We start from the raw sequence: 16,971 nt of genomic DNA, 5'->3' as shown, positions 1-16,971 counted from the left end.
GGGGGGGGGGGGGGGGGGGGGGGGGGGGCATTTGTTGAATATTTATGAACTGCAACAGATCTGGATAGGCTTATCACTAGACATGGACTTTTTGGTGGATAAGTATGATCTTATACATATTCATGGTAGCTTAGGTAACTATGATAGATAAGTAATTTTAGGTCACATACCCCCTTAAATATAATTTTAGCTAGGTCACTTTCCCCCTGAAAATAAGTCAATTATTTGTGATATCAATATTCAAGCTATAACATACTGCAGTCACAAGTTTTATCAATGAAAATTGTTACAAATCCTTAATATGCATATATTCAGGCTATGAGCTGTGAAATTGGATGGAGGGTTTGACCTTTTGAGTGGTGATATAATAAGGCCTTTGTTCATAAAATAATGTGTTTAGCAAATATATTACAAAATTTTAATACCTCCTTAATAGCTTTGATGAATACTGTAATTAAAGAATACCACCTATCTTGTTTATTGTACTGATAACTACTTGTTTTATGCTGTAAAAGTACAGGGATATAATAACAAATTACACCTATTGAAGAAATCATTGGGTTATAAACTTCAAATTTATCAGCTCAACTTGATGAGAAAGAAAAATTTATCTTGGAAAATAGATACTTGATGAGTCCATAATATTCTGTGAGAATTTCTGGTAGACTTGTGAAAGATGGTTTACTCATTCACCCCTGAAATTTCATAATGTACTATTCCAACCTTTGAATTGGAAGAGTTCAAATGTGTCTTCAGGGGTGAGTGAGTTAAAGACGTTAGGCAAAAACCCACAAGATTTTCATGAACATGATAACAGACTTATTAATTAATAACCCTGTGGTTATATCATAGCTGACCCACTAAGCCATCTGACAGAAGATATATATCACATTGTCCACTCCACATCAAAGGCCTTGTTAGCTTAATGCTTTTAAAAGTATTTTATTATTTTCCTCAAAATTATAACACTTTTTGCACTGTGTTTATAATTCCGATGGGTAGCCAAAATTTGTGAATAAGTTGTTTAATTGTGAAATTTCTTTCTTCAAAATTTACATTAATTTGCAGTAAAGCTAAGCAGACTTTGAAAACAGCAAGTGAAGTACATAGAAAATTGTGTTGGATACTTGTCAAGATAACCAGGCTTTAATTAGAACTACTGGGTTTGGTGTAATCACTGGTGGTAATAAACAACCTTGCTCCCCCAGTATGTGGGTTATATATGTGGAGCAGTGTAGGGGGAGGGTATACATAACGAATATTGGACACAGGTTCATTAGAAAATACTGTACAGGTACACAAACCAATGATTCAGGTCTATATTTACACCTGATGCTAATTAGTTTATGATGCTAATCAGTGTATGACAATGTGACATCAGGGATGAGGTATGCGTGGGTTAATTGTCTGGTGACTATTTTCTGTTGAGGAAATCTACAGTACACATAGTAAAGTATATATGTCAGTAAAAAATAACAATGTTATGTTTCACAAATCTAAAGTCAATCATTTTAGGTACGTATTATAATTGCATTACACCTGCCAAATTTCATTAATGAAGTTATTAACATTTTAATCTGATATTTCCAGTTAAATATTATTTATCAGTAATATTTTCATGGTATAGATACACCTTTCAGATAACTTAATGAATATTACAGAGATATTAATACAGTAGAACTCCTAAACGTTTTTCAATCCCTCTCAAAATTCTTATTTGTAGCCCCAGCCGGCGATCTCTTCCCATTTTCACTTGCTCTTAAACCTTACATAGAACTCTCATCTCATAATCAAAATAGAGTTTTTGCGGGAGTGTTTGGTAGAGCTGTGATAAACGTATTAGGGATGGTTATTGTGTAACCTAAACATATCAAAGGAGGAGTGTCATTTTATACGACGTATGTAATTACAGACAACAGTATATTCTTTAGTGTCTCAGCAATATGCATACGTATATATTTCTCTACTGTAGAGTGTTAGGGTAATCCTAAGACCTGACCATACCTGGTAATATGAAACGTTAAGATACTAAAATGATTATTATTGTACCAGTGTGATCATGCAATCTACAATTTATTTCAATCAAAATTCTATGAGTAAAGGACTTGGGACTTGTGTGTAGAATTATCACTGTGTTCCCCCTGTCTCTAAGATTAACATCAGAATACCAACAAAAATACTTAAAAGTTCTGAAACAAACCTATGTATAAGCGTGTCTCCAACAGAGTACTCAGAGGACAATACCGACATAAATATTACATAAATTCTTTAAATATGAACATCATATATATATATAGGGACCAATAGTTTGTTCAAGAACAAACACGTTTCTGATTACAACAGGTTAAAATTACATAGACCCCTGCCACAAACATTTCCCTGCAAAACAGTTCAGAAAGTATTTCTCATTATCTGTGTTTGTCTGGTTTTACTTGTATGCTATCAAAGCATGGTGTGGTGTTCAATTCCTGATCTTATCATCGGCTCATCGTTACCTAGTTCTTTTTGTGACGGGATCAGAGGTAGCGAATTATGGAAACCTGCTCTTCAAGTTGGGAGCAGTCAAGTGACATACCCCTGTCGGTCTTATTGACGGGTGTTTTATGTATATCAGGCACACACGCATTCAACTTCCTGTTGTTCACAATTAGTTAGGTAGGATCTGAGCGTGTAACAGGTTGGACTACTGTCACAGGTAAGTCTTGTACTAAACGTCACAAGTAAGTAGTGTAGGTATAAGTTATTACACAGTCAGTATCTCTATATAAGGTAGGATGGTCTATACTGTAATAGGTAGCTATCTAATCAAGTACAAGGAAAGGCGGAATCACAGGAAGATATCTTAGACTTTATAGGACAGTAAAGAAGATAAAGTCTCATTATAAGATAGTTTTGAGAATGTACAGGGTAGGTTGAAGTCACAGGTATATCTGGGTACCAGGTAGGGTGAACGCTACAGGTAGATTATCTTGTATTTAGGTACCAGATAGGGTGAACTCTACAGGTAGATGTCTAGGACTAGGTACCAGGTAGGGTGGAATCTACAGATACATGTCTAGGACTATAGGGACCAGGTAGGGTGAACACTACAGGTACATGTCTAGGACTATAGGGACCAGGTAGGGTGAACTCTACAGGTAGATGTCTAGGACTATAGGGACCGGGTAGGGTAAATCTACAGGTACATGTCTAGGACTATAGGGACCAGGTAGGGTGAACTCTACAGGTAGATGTCTAGGACTATATAGTGACCAGGTAGGGTGAACACTACAGGTACCTGTCTAGGACTATAGGGACCAGGTAGGGTGATCTCTACAGGTAGATGTCTAGGACTATAGTTAACAGGTAGGTTGAACACTTCAGGTACATGTCTAGGACTATAGGGCCCAGGTAGGGTGAACTCTACAGGTAGATGTCTAGGGCTATAGTTAACAGGTAGGTTGAACACTTCAGGTACATGTCTAGGACTATAGGGACCTGCAGGTAGGGTGAAAACTACAGGTAGATGTCTAAGACTATAGTTACCAGGTAGGTTGAACACTACAGGTACATGTCTCGGACTATAGGGACCTGCAGGTAGGGTGAAAACTACAGGTAGATGTCTAGGACTATAGTTAACAGGTAGGTTGAACACTTCAGGTACATGTCTAGGACTATAGGGCCCAGGTAGGGTGAACTCTACAGGTAGATGTCTGGGACTATAGGGACCAGGTAGGGTGAACCATACAGGTAGATGTCTAGGACTATAGGGACCAGGTAGGGTGAACTCTACAGGTAGATGTCTGGGACTATAGGGACCAGGTAGGGTGAACCATACAGGTAGATGTCTAGGACTATAGTTAACAGGTAGGTTGAACACTACAGGTACATGTCCAGGACTATAGGGACCAGGTAGGGTGAACCATACAGGTAGATGTCTAGGACTATAGGGACCGGGTAGGGTAAATCTACAGGGACATGTCTAGGACTATAGGGACCAGGTAGGGCGAACACTACAGGTACATGTCTAGGACTAGAGGGACCAGGTAGGGTGAACACTACACGTACATGTCTAGGCCTATAGGGACCAGGTAGGGTGAACAGTACAGGTAGATGGGCAAGGACTATAGGGACCAGGTAGGGTGAACAGTACAGGTAGATGGGCAAGGACTATAGGGACCAGGTAGGGTGAACAGTACAGGTAGATGGGCAAGGACTATAGGGACCAGGTAGGGTGAACCATACAGGTAGATGTCTAGGACTATAGGGACCAGGTAGGGGGAACACTACAGGTAGATGGGCAAGGACTATAGGGACCAGGTAGGGTGAACCATACAGGTAGATGTCTAGGACTATAGGGACCAGGTAGGGTGAACACTACAGTTAGATGGGCAAGGACTATAGGTACGATGTGGGTGAATACTAGATGCCTGGGACCAGGGAACAGGTAGGGTGATTGATACAGGTAGATATCTTTGACTGGGTATCAAGTTGGTTGTAAACTCCTGACAGTTAAATTCCTAGGACGAGGAAATGGGCTGAATGCTAAAAGTAGATATCATGGACTTCGTAAGGGGTAAATGAATGAAGTAAGGTTGAGTGCAAGCCTACATGTAGATATCTGAAACTTCTTTCCAGATATATGCAAGTCACTGTTCCATTATTTGTTTACTTATAGTAACACAACATGTACTCCGTGATAGACCTTTTCTGCCTTTATCAACACTGATGTGTTTGTGATAGTTATATGGTTACATAGTCGTATATAAATATCACTGCAGAGAAAATGAATACATAAATACTTGTTGTGTTTAAGTTTAATAGAAAAACGAATGCAGTAAAATGTTATGACAGGGCCATATAAAACCCTCCATTATCGTGATAATGTACCATAACAGTGATTTTATGAATGTCCCTGTGTATGGTTCTATGCTTCGGTGATTTTAATACTGAAATTGAACAGCGAAAATAATGAGGTGACGGCATGTGGCTGTTTATCGTTTACAATATCCACTCTCGGAGAATTATTTTCTGTAACAGGTTTGAGACTTCTGACGTAGGAGCATTGTGGAGTAGTGCTATTTATAAGTCGTTATGGATCTGTACCCGATGATTGTGACCTCTGATAGCAAAGGTCAACTTTGGCTTTTAAAAAAATGTGTTTGAAGGACTCTTTAGTATAGTCATTTTTTAACACTTACGCGGTAGAAAGGATCGGGTTTGACAGCTTGTCATAGAATCTGTACGATTATGTCAAACGGAGGTTTTACCATAAAGCCTAAAGAGTATTACAGAGTTGTCGGAAAATTATCATCACAAAGTCAAATGTACTTAAGATTAAGGATATTTCAATAGTTTAAGAATAGCATCACAAGTGCAAGGATTTAATTGTGGATTATCATCAAGTTTAAGGACAGGATTATCATAAAGTTTTAGGAGAGGGAATATCATTATTTAAGGAGAAACTGACGGGATTATCACACTAAGGTAAAGATTATCACAAAGTTAAGGATTAATTATCATAAAGTTTAAGGAGAGGGATATCATCGTTTAAGGAGAAACTGACTGGATTATCACATTAAGGTCAGATTATCGTAAAATTAAGAATTATCATAAAGTTTATAAATACAGAATTATCACATAGTTAAAAGAATGTCCTTACAAAGATTTAGATAATGACAGGATTATCACAAAGTTTAAAAATAAATTATAACAAGACTGTAAGGATTATCACAAATTATATTAATGTTGTACATCTGTATATATATACTGCAGACCAGGAAATCACTTTCTCTTCTTTCGCCCTTTGTTATGAGGGCGAATTTATCATTACTGCAAATTTTAGCAAGCAACATAATATGAATGGTTAAGAAAAATGAAGGGGCACAATTAAACTGGGTTAACATGAGTTTTACCGGCGCAGGGTGAACATTTGACTGAGCGAAAATTTCCTGGTTTTCAGTGGAACATTACAGATTATAGCATGAAGTAATAACAGGTTAATCAGTATACAGGTAGGTTTCTGAACAAACAAACAATAACATCTCCAAAGAATACCAACGGAAACATATTACAACCCAAGTACTGGAAACATCGGGTGTCGAGGACATGTATGAGACTAATTGTACCTATAATTTATACGTACTAGGTGTAGATAATAAACTAGGGTGGCCAGTATGAAGATCTATACAAAGTTAGCTTCAATAGTTCAATAACAGAGCGTGTGCAGTTGTGTTATACTGATTCCCTGTAATTGTGTGCCAGATTTGTGCCATATAACGAGTGTACATTATTACTGTTACTTACGGTGCACCAATTTATCACCCCCAAAAAATACTTTCCTTATAACGTGTAAAATTGTAATAGGTTGGAAAATATTATGTACCTTGGTACCAGATCTGTTTAATTCATTTATGGAACAGATAAATGGTAACAGGTTTTACACATTAACTACCTGTGGTGTTTGTAATGCAGTCAAGTACACACATAATGTGCATGTGACAGGTGCACACAAAATCTGAATGTTATGTTTGGCATAATTACATTGTACATGATTTGCATACACATAAATCAATGACATCACAAAAATCAATGACATACACATAAATCAATGACATCACAAAAATTGCACATTTCACACTTTCCTTGCAGCAATCTACAAAAACCTGTTCTTATATGTATGATATGGTCAAACATTTCCATATTCATGTATAAATGTAAATGACGCCTATGTATTTCAATTGTTCCGCCTGACGACATATGTATTGCATACTTTCCTTCCTTTTATAGATTGTAAACATTTACCTAAGATCTTTTTTTCTTTCAGATCAGTAACTTACCATCTGATGTTTGTTTACTATTTGAAATATGATGTGTACGTCACTTTCGGGACTTTCTCTTCCTGGTAGAACAGCGTTTGATCTGCCTGCTGTCTTCTGTCATAGCAAATATAAGAGGAACTTCGGTTTTCAAATAATTTATGTCAAAACTGGAAATGAGCTACAGCATAAAACCTCCTTATAATGCCCTTCAGTCCATTCAGCAAGGTGTACTCTATTTGAAAGCTGTCCATAGTTAGCATTGAGTATGCATTGAAATGTGATTTAACTCATTCACCCCTGAAATTTCATAATGAACTGTTCCAACCTTTCAATTGGAACAGTTCAAATGTGTCTTCAGGGGTGAATGAGTTAAGATTGGGAAAAGCATTGCAATCTTTCAATATTGGTGTCATTTGGTTTTACAATATGATCGAGTGTAAACAAGCTGTAAAATGAGGCTAAAATCCATGTTTTCTGTTACAGATGTAGCCTAGCAGAGAAAGTGAAGCTTTTCTCAAACCTTAAGGAGCAGGAGAAGAAAGCCCCATCAAAGGCGCCTGTTTTACGGAGGCGTAATCGCAAGGTCGCTTCTAGGTTCAATACACAGGTGAGATAATGCAATATGAACGCTTGATATATATTCCAAACAGGAAAAAATGAAATACCTGAAAATGTCAGAACTAAGGTACACATGTTTCACTGTAAACAGAAACCTGGAAATGTCTGGACTACAGGTTTTACTGTAAACAGAAACCTGGAAATGTCTGGACTACAGGTTTCACTGTAAACAGAAACCTGGAAATGTCTGGACTACAGGTTTTACTGTAAACAGAAACCTTCAGCATCTATAACTAACAAGGTTTCTCTATCTAGTCCTTCAATTTGGAAACAGGATTTTCAATGGTGATATTATTGCCCTGATGTACCAGCCAGATAGAACTGATATTGTAATTTCACACTGTGATGTGTAATAAATGAGTTTGTATTGATAGATAGGGTTGATCTGTGTAAATAGTGGGGTCGTTGTATATCCTATACAAACCCTCTCTGTCTGTCCCAGTCTACCTGATAGGTACAGTATTCCCTCAGATAACGAACCACATCTGGTGGCCCAGCGCAATTTTTTTACGTGAAGATTAATTTTGACACTCTCGTAAATACTGATAAATTGTGTGTGTGCTGTTGATATGATAAAGCTGTGTGGTATTTGGATACAGAATTTGACATTTTGACTTCACTGAGGTATTAGAAACCTATAATACATATCAAATGGTACGAAAAAGTATGTTAGTATGGTGTAACAAGTACACTTCAGTAAAACCCTTATAATTGCCAAGTCTTAATTCTTCTGTTGGAAAACATTTTTCAATTTACAATCAAAGTTTATTAGAAATACATACAAAAAAACATACATGTAGTAGTTTTGATCTAAGTTAACTAATTCACCCCTGAAATTTCATAATGGACTAATCCAACCTTTGAATTGGAAGAGTTCAAGTATGTCTTCAGGGGTGAATGAGCTAAAATGTACATAGATATAGGATGGTTATATTCACAAACAGAACTATTAAAATCAAAATTTCCGGCATTATACGTTTAAATCAAACTATCTACAGGAGGACAGTTTAATCAATTACTTTTTGGCCAGGGGTAACAAATATTATCAGTCTGTGGTTTTAAGAACACTTTTGTTTAATAAATCTAAATAATTCCTTACTTCTGACACTGTATGAAATATACAGTATCAGTAAGAACTACTGAAGTTTTCTGTAACCATTTAGATATATGTTACAATTCTATAATAATAGAATCATTCACCCCCATGGGGGTGAGATAGGAGAATCTCAACCCGAGGGGGAGGATTCTTAAGTTGCCAAACACCAGGCTTTGCCGGGTGTTTGGCAACTAAAGAATCTTTCCCGAGGGTTGAGATTCCACTATCTCACCCGAACACCCACAAGGGGGTGAATGATTCTTTTTCTCTTACCCTGTTCTTTCATTGTGTATCATATGCACAATGTAATGATAACGTTACATGCTAAATTCAGGGTTGACGTGACGTTGATGGATTGTTGACGTGACGTCATTGTATTGTTAAAGAGACGTCATGACATTGTTAGGAACAGGGGAATCCCCCTGTCTCAACACTAGGGTGAGACAAGGAAATCTCACACCGGTAAAAATGCGGATACACCTGTCCAGGGTAAGAGAATGGTATATCTAACACTTCTTTAAAGTAAAATCATCTACATGCTGATATGGGTTTCATTTTAATTTGGTTCAAAATATGCAGAAATAAGTTTCAAATTTAAAAGTAAAAAAATTCAGTTGTGATTTTTTTTTTTTAATTACTACCCGTTTCATATGTTAATGAATGTAAAATGAAGTGATTTGTCATTGTGGGGTGCACCTTTCTTGTTAAGAAATTTGCATTGACTGCAAATTTAAAAGTGAGGCAGTTTTACCTTATTGCAATTTTAAATGCACTGGAATAATGTACATCAAAGAAATACCACCTTGCTAGGCTTACTACATAAAACGCTTTTACTGAAGATAAAAAAAAAAATGATGTCATGAATGAATGTAAACACATATATACCTGTTATAAAGGACATACGCCATTTCGGAAAATGGAGATTTTTAATGCATTTCTGAATTGATGAAATTGTGTGGCACTTCACCTGTGTATCTTAAGTGAAGCAGGCTGTTGGACAGAACTGATACTTCACCTGTGTATCTTAAGTGAAGCAGGCTGTTGGACAGAACTGATACTTCACCTGTGTATCTTAAGTGAAGCAGGCTGTTGGACAGAACTGGTACAGATGTTAGATTAAAGAATAAATTGTACGAAAATAACACAAAATATTAAACATCTTTGTGTGTCTATAACCATTTGTTTGTGGTAGTACGAAGGGTAAACAATTTACAAGTATATTGTGTATTTCATGCAGAGGTCATTTGATCAGAACTGATATATTTACAGCAATTTGTAATATTTAATTGTTTCATTAACTTAGAAAATGTGATATTTCTGAATATTACTTGATGGATCTGAACCAACTTTATGTTGTTTAATCAGCCGGTGACTATAGAAGAGGTTGAGAAAGCTGCCGAGTATCGAATCTCGCCCTTAGCGATGAGCCTAGTAAAGCCCCCAGACCCAGAGCTCCTGAAAACTCTACCCATCCAAGCTCAGCGAGACCTCATCGCCCAGCATGCTGAGATTTGTCTGTCTACTCCAACTTCGCGGTCAAGCTCTCGCCATGGGTCCATGATGGACTTAGCTGTTGGAGGATCCCAAAAGGGATCGACCTCTGACCTTGGAGCGAAATCCCAAACAGGTTCTGCGGTAGATATAGGCAAGGGTTCTGCTCCTGATCTACGGAAAGAATCTCAAAAAGGATCGTCTTCGGACGTCCGAAACGTATCAACTCCGGACCTGTCTCAGGATAAAGGTGAGCAATCGTAGCTTCACTTGACATGATTAGCATCCTGGTCATTATAAATTCATTTCCCTTCCCTATGAACCCTTTCACCACTGTAAACCATAATGGACACATCCATATCAATGCATGGTAGAATCTACTAAAGTTACATAGGGATGAAAGGGTTTAGCAGATAATAACAAAAGTAAAGGATGATTGCACTTACCTGAATACATTGTAAAACATCGCATGAAACTCCAAGTCATTATACAGCCAATGATCGGTGTGTAGGGAACAACAACTATTTCTTTCATTCTGCACTTACTTCATGTAGAATGTAGGTGATGCATGGCAAATTGTTGCACTTTAACCATTTTGGCAAATTAAGATGTCTACATCAAAATTCACTATTTGCTAAATTTAAATAGTAATAAATCTCTGGTTTAAAATCCAAAACAGATATAACCAGTTCTGATTACACGGTGGATCTTCCTCATTTGCAAGTCGACCTGTCCTTGTTATTCCCAGCAAATTAAACCTTCGCTAATAACAGACCACAGTTGATCTGCTCCTTATTTGCAAGTCTGCTTTCTGTCTCGTCAGACATAGCCACCCTTTTCAGAGGATGATGATTTTGAAAGAACAGAGAGACTGATATTTCCCATATCTTTTTCTATTACTTAATTTGTACTTAAATACTTCCAATTTTAATGTTTTATAATTACAAGCCTTGTTTTAAAGACCAATCACTTCTGTAAAATTACTTGTCATAAGCAACCAGTTTGTGACCTTCTGAGACGTTATTTGTGACAAGATGAACTTTAAAGATTATGTTGTGACCTTGAGAAAGTTAATTTGTGACACTGTAACCTTAAGAAAGTACAGAAAGTATATTATGGTAGTGTGACCTTCAGAGTACATTATGGTAGTGTGTCCTTCAGAGAGTACAGTATGGTACTGTGACCTTCAGAGAGTACAGTATGGTACTGTGACCTTCAGAGAGTATATTATGGTACTGTGACCTTCAGAGTACATTATGGTAGTGTGACCTTCAGAGAGTACATTATGATAGTGTGACCTTCAGATAGTACAGTGTGGTTCTGTGACCTTCAGAGAGTATATTATGGTACTGTGACCTTCAGAGAGTACAATATGATACTGTGACCTTCAGAGTACATTATGGTAGTGTGACCTTCAGAGAGTACATTATGATAGTGTGGCCTTCAGATAGTACAGTGTGGTTCTCTGACCTTCAGAGAGTATATTATGGTACTGAGACCTTCAGATTTCATTATGGTAGTGTGTCCTTCAGAGAGTACAGTATGGTACTGTGACCTTCAGAGAGTACAGTATGGTAATGTGACCTTCAGAGAGTATACAGTATGGTACTGTGACCTTCAGAGTACATTATGGTAGTGTGACCTTAAGAGAGTACAGTATTGTACTGTGACCTTCAGAGAGTACATTAAGGTAGTGTGACATTCAGAGAGTACATTATGGTAGTGTGACCTTCAGAGAGTACAGTATGGTAGTGTGACATTCAGAGAGTACAGTATGGTAGTGTGACCTTCAGAGAGTATAGTATGGTAGTGTGACCTTCAGAGAGTACAGTATGGTAGTGTGACCTTCAGAGAGTACAGTATGGTACTGTGACCTTCAGAGAGTACAGTATGGTACTGTGACCTTAAAAGGGTATATTATGGTACTGTGACCTTCAGAGAGTATATTATGGTACTGTGACCTTCAGAGAGTACAGTATGGTAGTGTGACCTTCAGAGAGTACAGTATGGTACTGTGACCTTCATAGAGTACAGTATGGTACTGTGACCTTCAGAGAGTACAGTATTTTACTGTGACCTTCAGAGAGTACATTATGGTACTGTGACGTCCAGAGAGTACATTATGGTACTGTCACCTTCAGAGAGTACAGTATTGTACTGTGACCTTCAGAGAGTACATTATGGTACTGTGACCTTGTTGCCTTTCTTGCCCTCTCAAATGAGGAGGAATTTATCTTTACAGCAATTATAAGTAAACTGTACGATAAACATAGTAATTAAATGTGAAGGGCAAAATTAACACTGGGCGAAAATTGAATTCATTTGCGAAGGGCGAAAATTTGATTGGGCAAAATAAAATCTGGTGTACAATTAATCTATTATGTTTATAGAGCTAACGTTTCTGCATATGCAAATACTTGTAAATTCCTGTTGTGGCATTCTGTTCAAAAAGTTTTGTCTTAGTTGTAATTTCCAGCATAATGAGGTTAGACTTTTAATGACAGGAAACCATATCTACAATTCACAGTATCTAAGATTCACACATAGCCCTGTAACATCATCAATTGTTATAGAAATGAACAGTGTGCGATAAAAAGGATGCACATCTTTAAAATTGCACCTGTTCTTACAACCAGCAATGCATTCAAAATTGACTCCTCACCTTTGTATGTGCTAGACAAAAGGATGAACTCGGAAATCTCTCAAGCTTCATTGAGATTAATTAGGTCGTGCAATGCTACGATAACTTCCACACTTCTGTGCGATACTTGTGCAGGTATTAATGGCATTTAAAGTTTGAATTTGTCCGTACATTATGTTAGTTTGTAGTTAAAAACCAGCTGCACTTGTTCAAGTGTAACTCATGCATTGAGCCTCAATCATAAACGGCCAGGATTTAAAAGGGATTTAAAAGGGACGGGGTGGTTAGCTCTGATCGGGGAGATGACCCGTGTAATGTGTGATCATTGTACGCTGCCGTTGTAGCGGCTAGCATGTACATGGTGTCATTTCATTTACAACGTGCAGTATATTGTGCAGTTATATAGGGGGTTATTTTATGTTTGGAGCTCCCTGAGTGTGCAGCTCTGGGTAACATGTGTCTGTTTAAGTTTTAAATTCTGTACCGCCAGTCATATCTCCTACATAGGAACATCATGTCGTTTTAGGTGTGTATAACAATCAACACATACTTATCTTCTGGAGAAGGTTGTAGATCAGAAAAATCTAACAAGTTGACATATTTATACTCTCCTAATTGAAGATGCTAACATACCAGAAAATTCTGCTGTTTACATATATTCGTTCCAGTATATTTCTTAAGTCAGTCTATCAAATATTTAAAAAAAAAAAAAAAAAAAAAAATCTTTAGTAGAAAGCATGTAGAACAAAATACATTGTTCTGAATTTGTTGTTAAAACATTTTTGTGCAAAACAATCTGTTATTGGTAAGTATAGAATTTAGATTGTGGATTAAGAACCGATATAATGACTGCAATATTATCTAGATAATATGTTATTCAACAAAATTATTGCAAAATATTTAAATATGTTAGATTTTAAATTGTTTAACCCTTTCACCACTGCAGACCATAATGGACTCACCCAGATCAATGCATGGTAGAGTCTACTAAAGTTGCATATGGTTGAAAGGGTTAAGTCTATTAAATTTTCATCATCACTTGTATGTTTGATTTTAAATTGTAGGAGTACAACTCTCTGATTCTACGAAGGACTCGAAAGATGTAAAAAGCATTCTTAAGTCAGATATGAAAAGTCCAGAGAGGGAAATAAGGGGCATTCTCAAACCTGACGTGGAAAAAGAGAAAGAATCTCACGAAGAACCTAAAAGCATCTTAAAACTGCAGGAGGCAGACACATCAACTACAAAGGCATCAGAGGAGCCTAACAGTGTCCTTAAAACTGAGGACAGTGGAAGGTTGGCTACTGTAGCGGACGAGCAAGGAGGAATTCTAAGACATAGCGATGAAAATGTGGTCGCCAAGAAGGCAGACGAAAACACTAAAAGCATTATGAAGCATGAATCTCAGGTAGATAGAATAAAAGATGTAGAGGAAAAGGCAACGAGGGACGGCTCTGAAGAAAGATCCGAACCTCGAGGAATTCTCAAAAAGGAAAGCAGTTTTGAATTGAAGAAAACTGAACCTGATAAAAGTGTGCTGAGGAAAGGTCCTGCCAAAGACTCCCCATTCTTAAGTGAATTACGCGGAATTTTAAAGAAAGATTCGTCAGAGGAGAGTATAGAGGTCACGAGTGCTGAAGAAACGCTGGAGGTGTCGTCTGCCCATGAGCAAGTGTCAACACCTATTGTGGAAAATGGCACTTTGAAGAAAACAACAGATGGTGAAAAATCTGATGTTGCAGACACAGAGAGTCTTGTCCGAAAGAAAGGAAGAGACAAAAAACAAGCTGAGAGGTAAGACTTGCTATGACTTCATCAGACACTGAAGTGTCTTACTTTCATTCCATCAAATTTTTTAATCATTTATTTTCCCTGGTGAAGCTGACTAACTCGACTACTCAGTGGGTTTAAACTTATCTGATGTCATCACATTGATCATTTCTGTGTAAGAGTTTTATATAAAACGTCAAACGTATATATAAGGTATGCTACTAACCACTTCACTGAGATTTTACTAAAATGCATTTCTGTATACACTGAAGAACAGGACAAATACTGTTTTCTGTATTTAAAATGGTATAAAATTTATGGAAGTAAATCAAGTTTTTGATAAAATCTTTATATCAAACTAAATATTGAACTGATTAACCCATTACTGTACGTAGTGTAGGAACGTTTAATTGGAAATTGTGATGTCAAGCGGTTCTAGTGTACCGTTCGATGATCTTCGATAAAGGAGATGCAATCTTTGATTTTAAAATTAAAGTACTGGGGGGCTTTTATTGTGACATGGTGACATACAGCTGTTGTGTCTGTATATATAACAGCAGTTGTAAGCTAGAGGTCTTATACTCAGTCTGGATATTAGCTCACCCACCAGATAAAACTCGCGTTAAAACTCCATCGAGCAGTGTTTATACTCCGGCCTTTGTTTACCTGGCCAGTTTAATTACACTATTGAATGGACGTGGTGAATTTGGGTTCGATCTGTTACACCTGTAATCTATGAATACACCTGAGCGGTGTACCTGTACAGGTCTGAGTTCTAATCACACCTGTAACACTGAGGTGATGGTCCTGTACAGGGCAGTGTTAGAGTTAGATACAGTCTAGGGTGGACAGTGGACAGGCGGATGAGAACCAATAATGGCGGATTTAGAAAGTTGCGATAAACATTTCCACAGGTTTGTGTAGGGTTTGGAGTTGTGGTGTATAAGTATGTTTTCGATACAGTTGGATTTTACACTGTGGTAGACCTGGGCTAGGAAGATTCTCTATAGATTTTAAGTGCATGCTGCATTGACCTAAAAAGTGTACGATCGGTTAAGATGACGGTGAACTAACAAATGGAATTTCATTTGGTGGTCAAAGTCTGATTGTGCTGTTTATTAATTCATTTCTTATCCTGAAAATTCTTCGTACCTGCATTCATCAATGTGGAGTGGAAAAGCTGCATGTTTTTAGTGTTCAAATTTTCAACTGGATTTCACCGAGTGACCAAACTTGCACTTTGGTGTTTCGTTGGATTTGTTTTAGGCTGTTATGGTGTCTATTTCTGGATTCTACGCATAGTTCTGAACCATGTCCTACACCTAGTATATAGTTGTATATGATTCTGCATGCTGACTGCGAGCATTGTCTTGTGTATAATTTCTGTTTACACTGCTGTCAGCTATATCTGATCGTGGTTTAGGCTGTGGTTATGAGGTATTATATATACTTTACACGTCAACATGCAGTACACATGTATATATTTACAACACTTCTCTATTTAGCATTTCAATGCTGATGTCCACTGCTCAGCAATTTTTCGGTTTAAATGCGACTCTAATTTGACATTAATGGTAGATTATTGGATTGTGTTTCAAGATCGGAAACTATTCCCCGGCCACCCATCCCATTGGCTAGCCATCGCATGTTAGAGATCCAGATGATGAATAATGCATTGTCAAAGTTGTTGTTTTTGCGGAGAAGGCACCAGGTTTAGATCAGCTTCTTATAATTACCTTGTCTTTATGGTGTATGTACCAAACCTACCCTATACCAGACAGAACTTATAGATTTCTGTTCAGTCCTCATGCACTAACAAGCCTATAATGTAACTAGTATGATAGCTTCGATGAACTTTTGTTTAATATTTGCAAACTTTCGCAATATTTAGTACAATTTGAAGATGTTTAAAGCAGTAATATCTGATAAGACCGATTTCTGATATACTGCAATGTAAGTAGAAATAGAATATATTACCGCTAGTCTACATATATAGTGGTTACATTGAGTATTACAGTGGCAGATTATGTGGTCTTGTCGTGTAATAGTATGGCCCTGATTTTACCCTTTCACCCCTATGTAACTTTGATAATCTTTACCATGCATCAATCTGGATAAGTCCATTATGGTCTATGGTGGTAAAAGGGTTAGATTTTCACACAAGTTATACCGCAAATAGTCATTGCAGGATTATAAATGGATCAAGGTCTTAAAAGGATTTAATATCGGAATGCATATATATATACCTGCATGTACATGTGTATATAAGAAATTTGTACGATGCTGTCTAAATATTTACTGTTATGACACAGAACAATATGTATATTAGGGGCTTGCGCAAGTCTACATTAGATTCTGTCTATCAAGCAGTATAGATGTATTAGGCCCTAATAGGTCATTACATAAGTCTACATTTGAGTATTTTTAAATGGTCATACTGTAACGTGTATTAGGATATCACGCAAGTTTGCACAACTGTAATTATTAACAATTACCCCTGAAATTAAGTTGGACTGGTTTGACTACAAATAGAGATCTGGGTCTAAGATGAAATG

At 37.1% G+C, this 16,971-nt stretch overlaps 1 protein-coding gene across 10 annotated transcripts in view; it reads left to right on the top strand.

The window, feature by feature from the left end:
* The window catches only part of LOC110449351, a 192,367-nt gene that overhangs the window by 150,789 nt on the left and 24,607 nt on the right, over positions 1–16,971 (top strand). For all 10 annotated transcript variants that reach the window (XM_021496162.1, XM_021496158.1, XM_021496160.1 and 7 more), the window contains 3 exons: positions 7,284–7,407; positions 9,880–10,255; positions 13,711–14,440. In XM_021496162.1, the coding sequence (XP_021351837.1) occupies positions 7,284–7,407; positions 9,880–10,255; positions 13,711–14,440 (1,230 nt within the window). The remainder of the gene's footprint in view (positions 1–7,283; positions 7,408–9,879; positions 10,256–13,710; positions 14,441–16,971) is intronic.

Source organism: Mizuhopecten yessoensis, unplaced genomic scaffold (assembly GCF_002113885.1).
Source record: "Mizuhopecten yessoensis strain PY_sf001 unplaced genomic scaffold, ASM211388v2 scaffold4583, whole genome shotgun sequence".
NCBI classification, from domain to species: domain Eukaryota; kingdom Metazoa; phylum Mollusca; class Bivalvia; order Pectinida; family Pectinidae; genus Mizuhopecten; species Mizuhopecten yessoensis.
The sequence above is the reverse complement of the archived record's forward strand: the minus strand, read 5'-3'. Positions and strand labels throughout refer to the sequence as shown.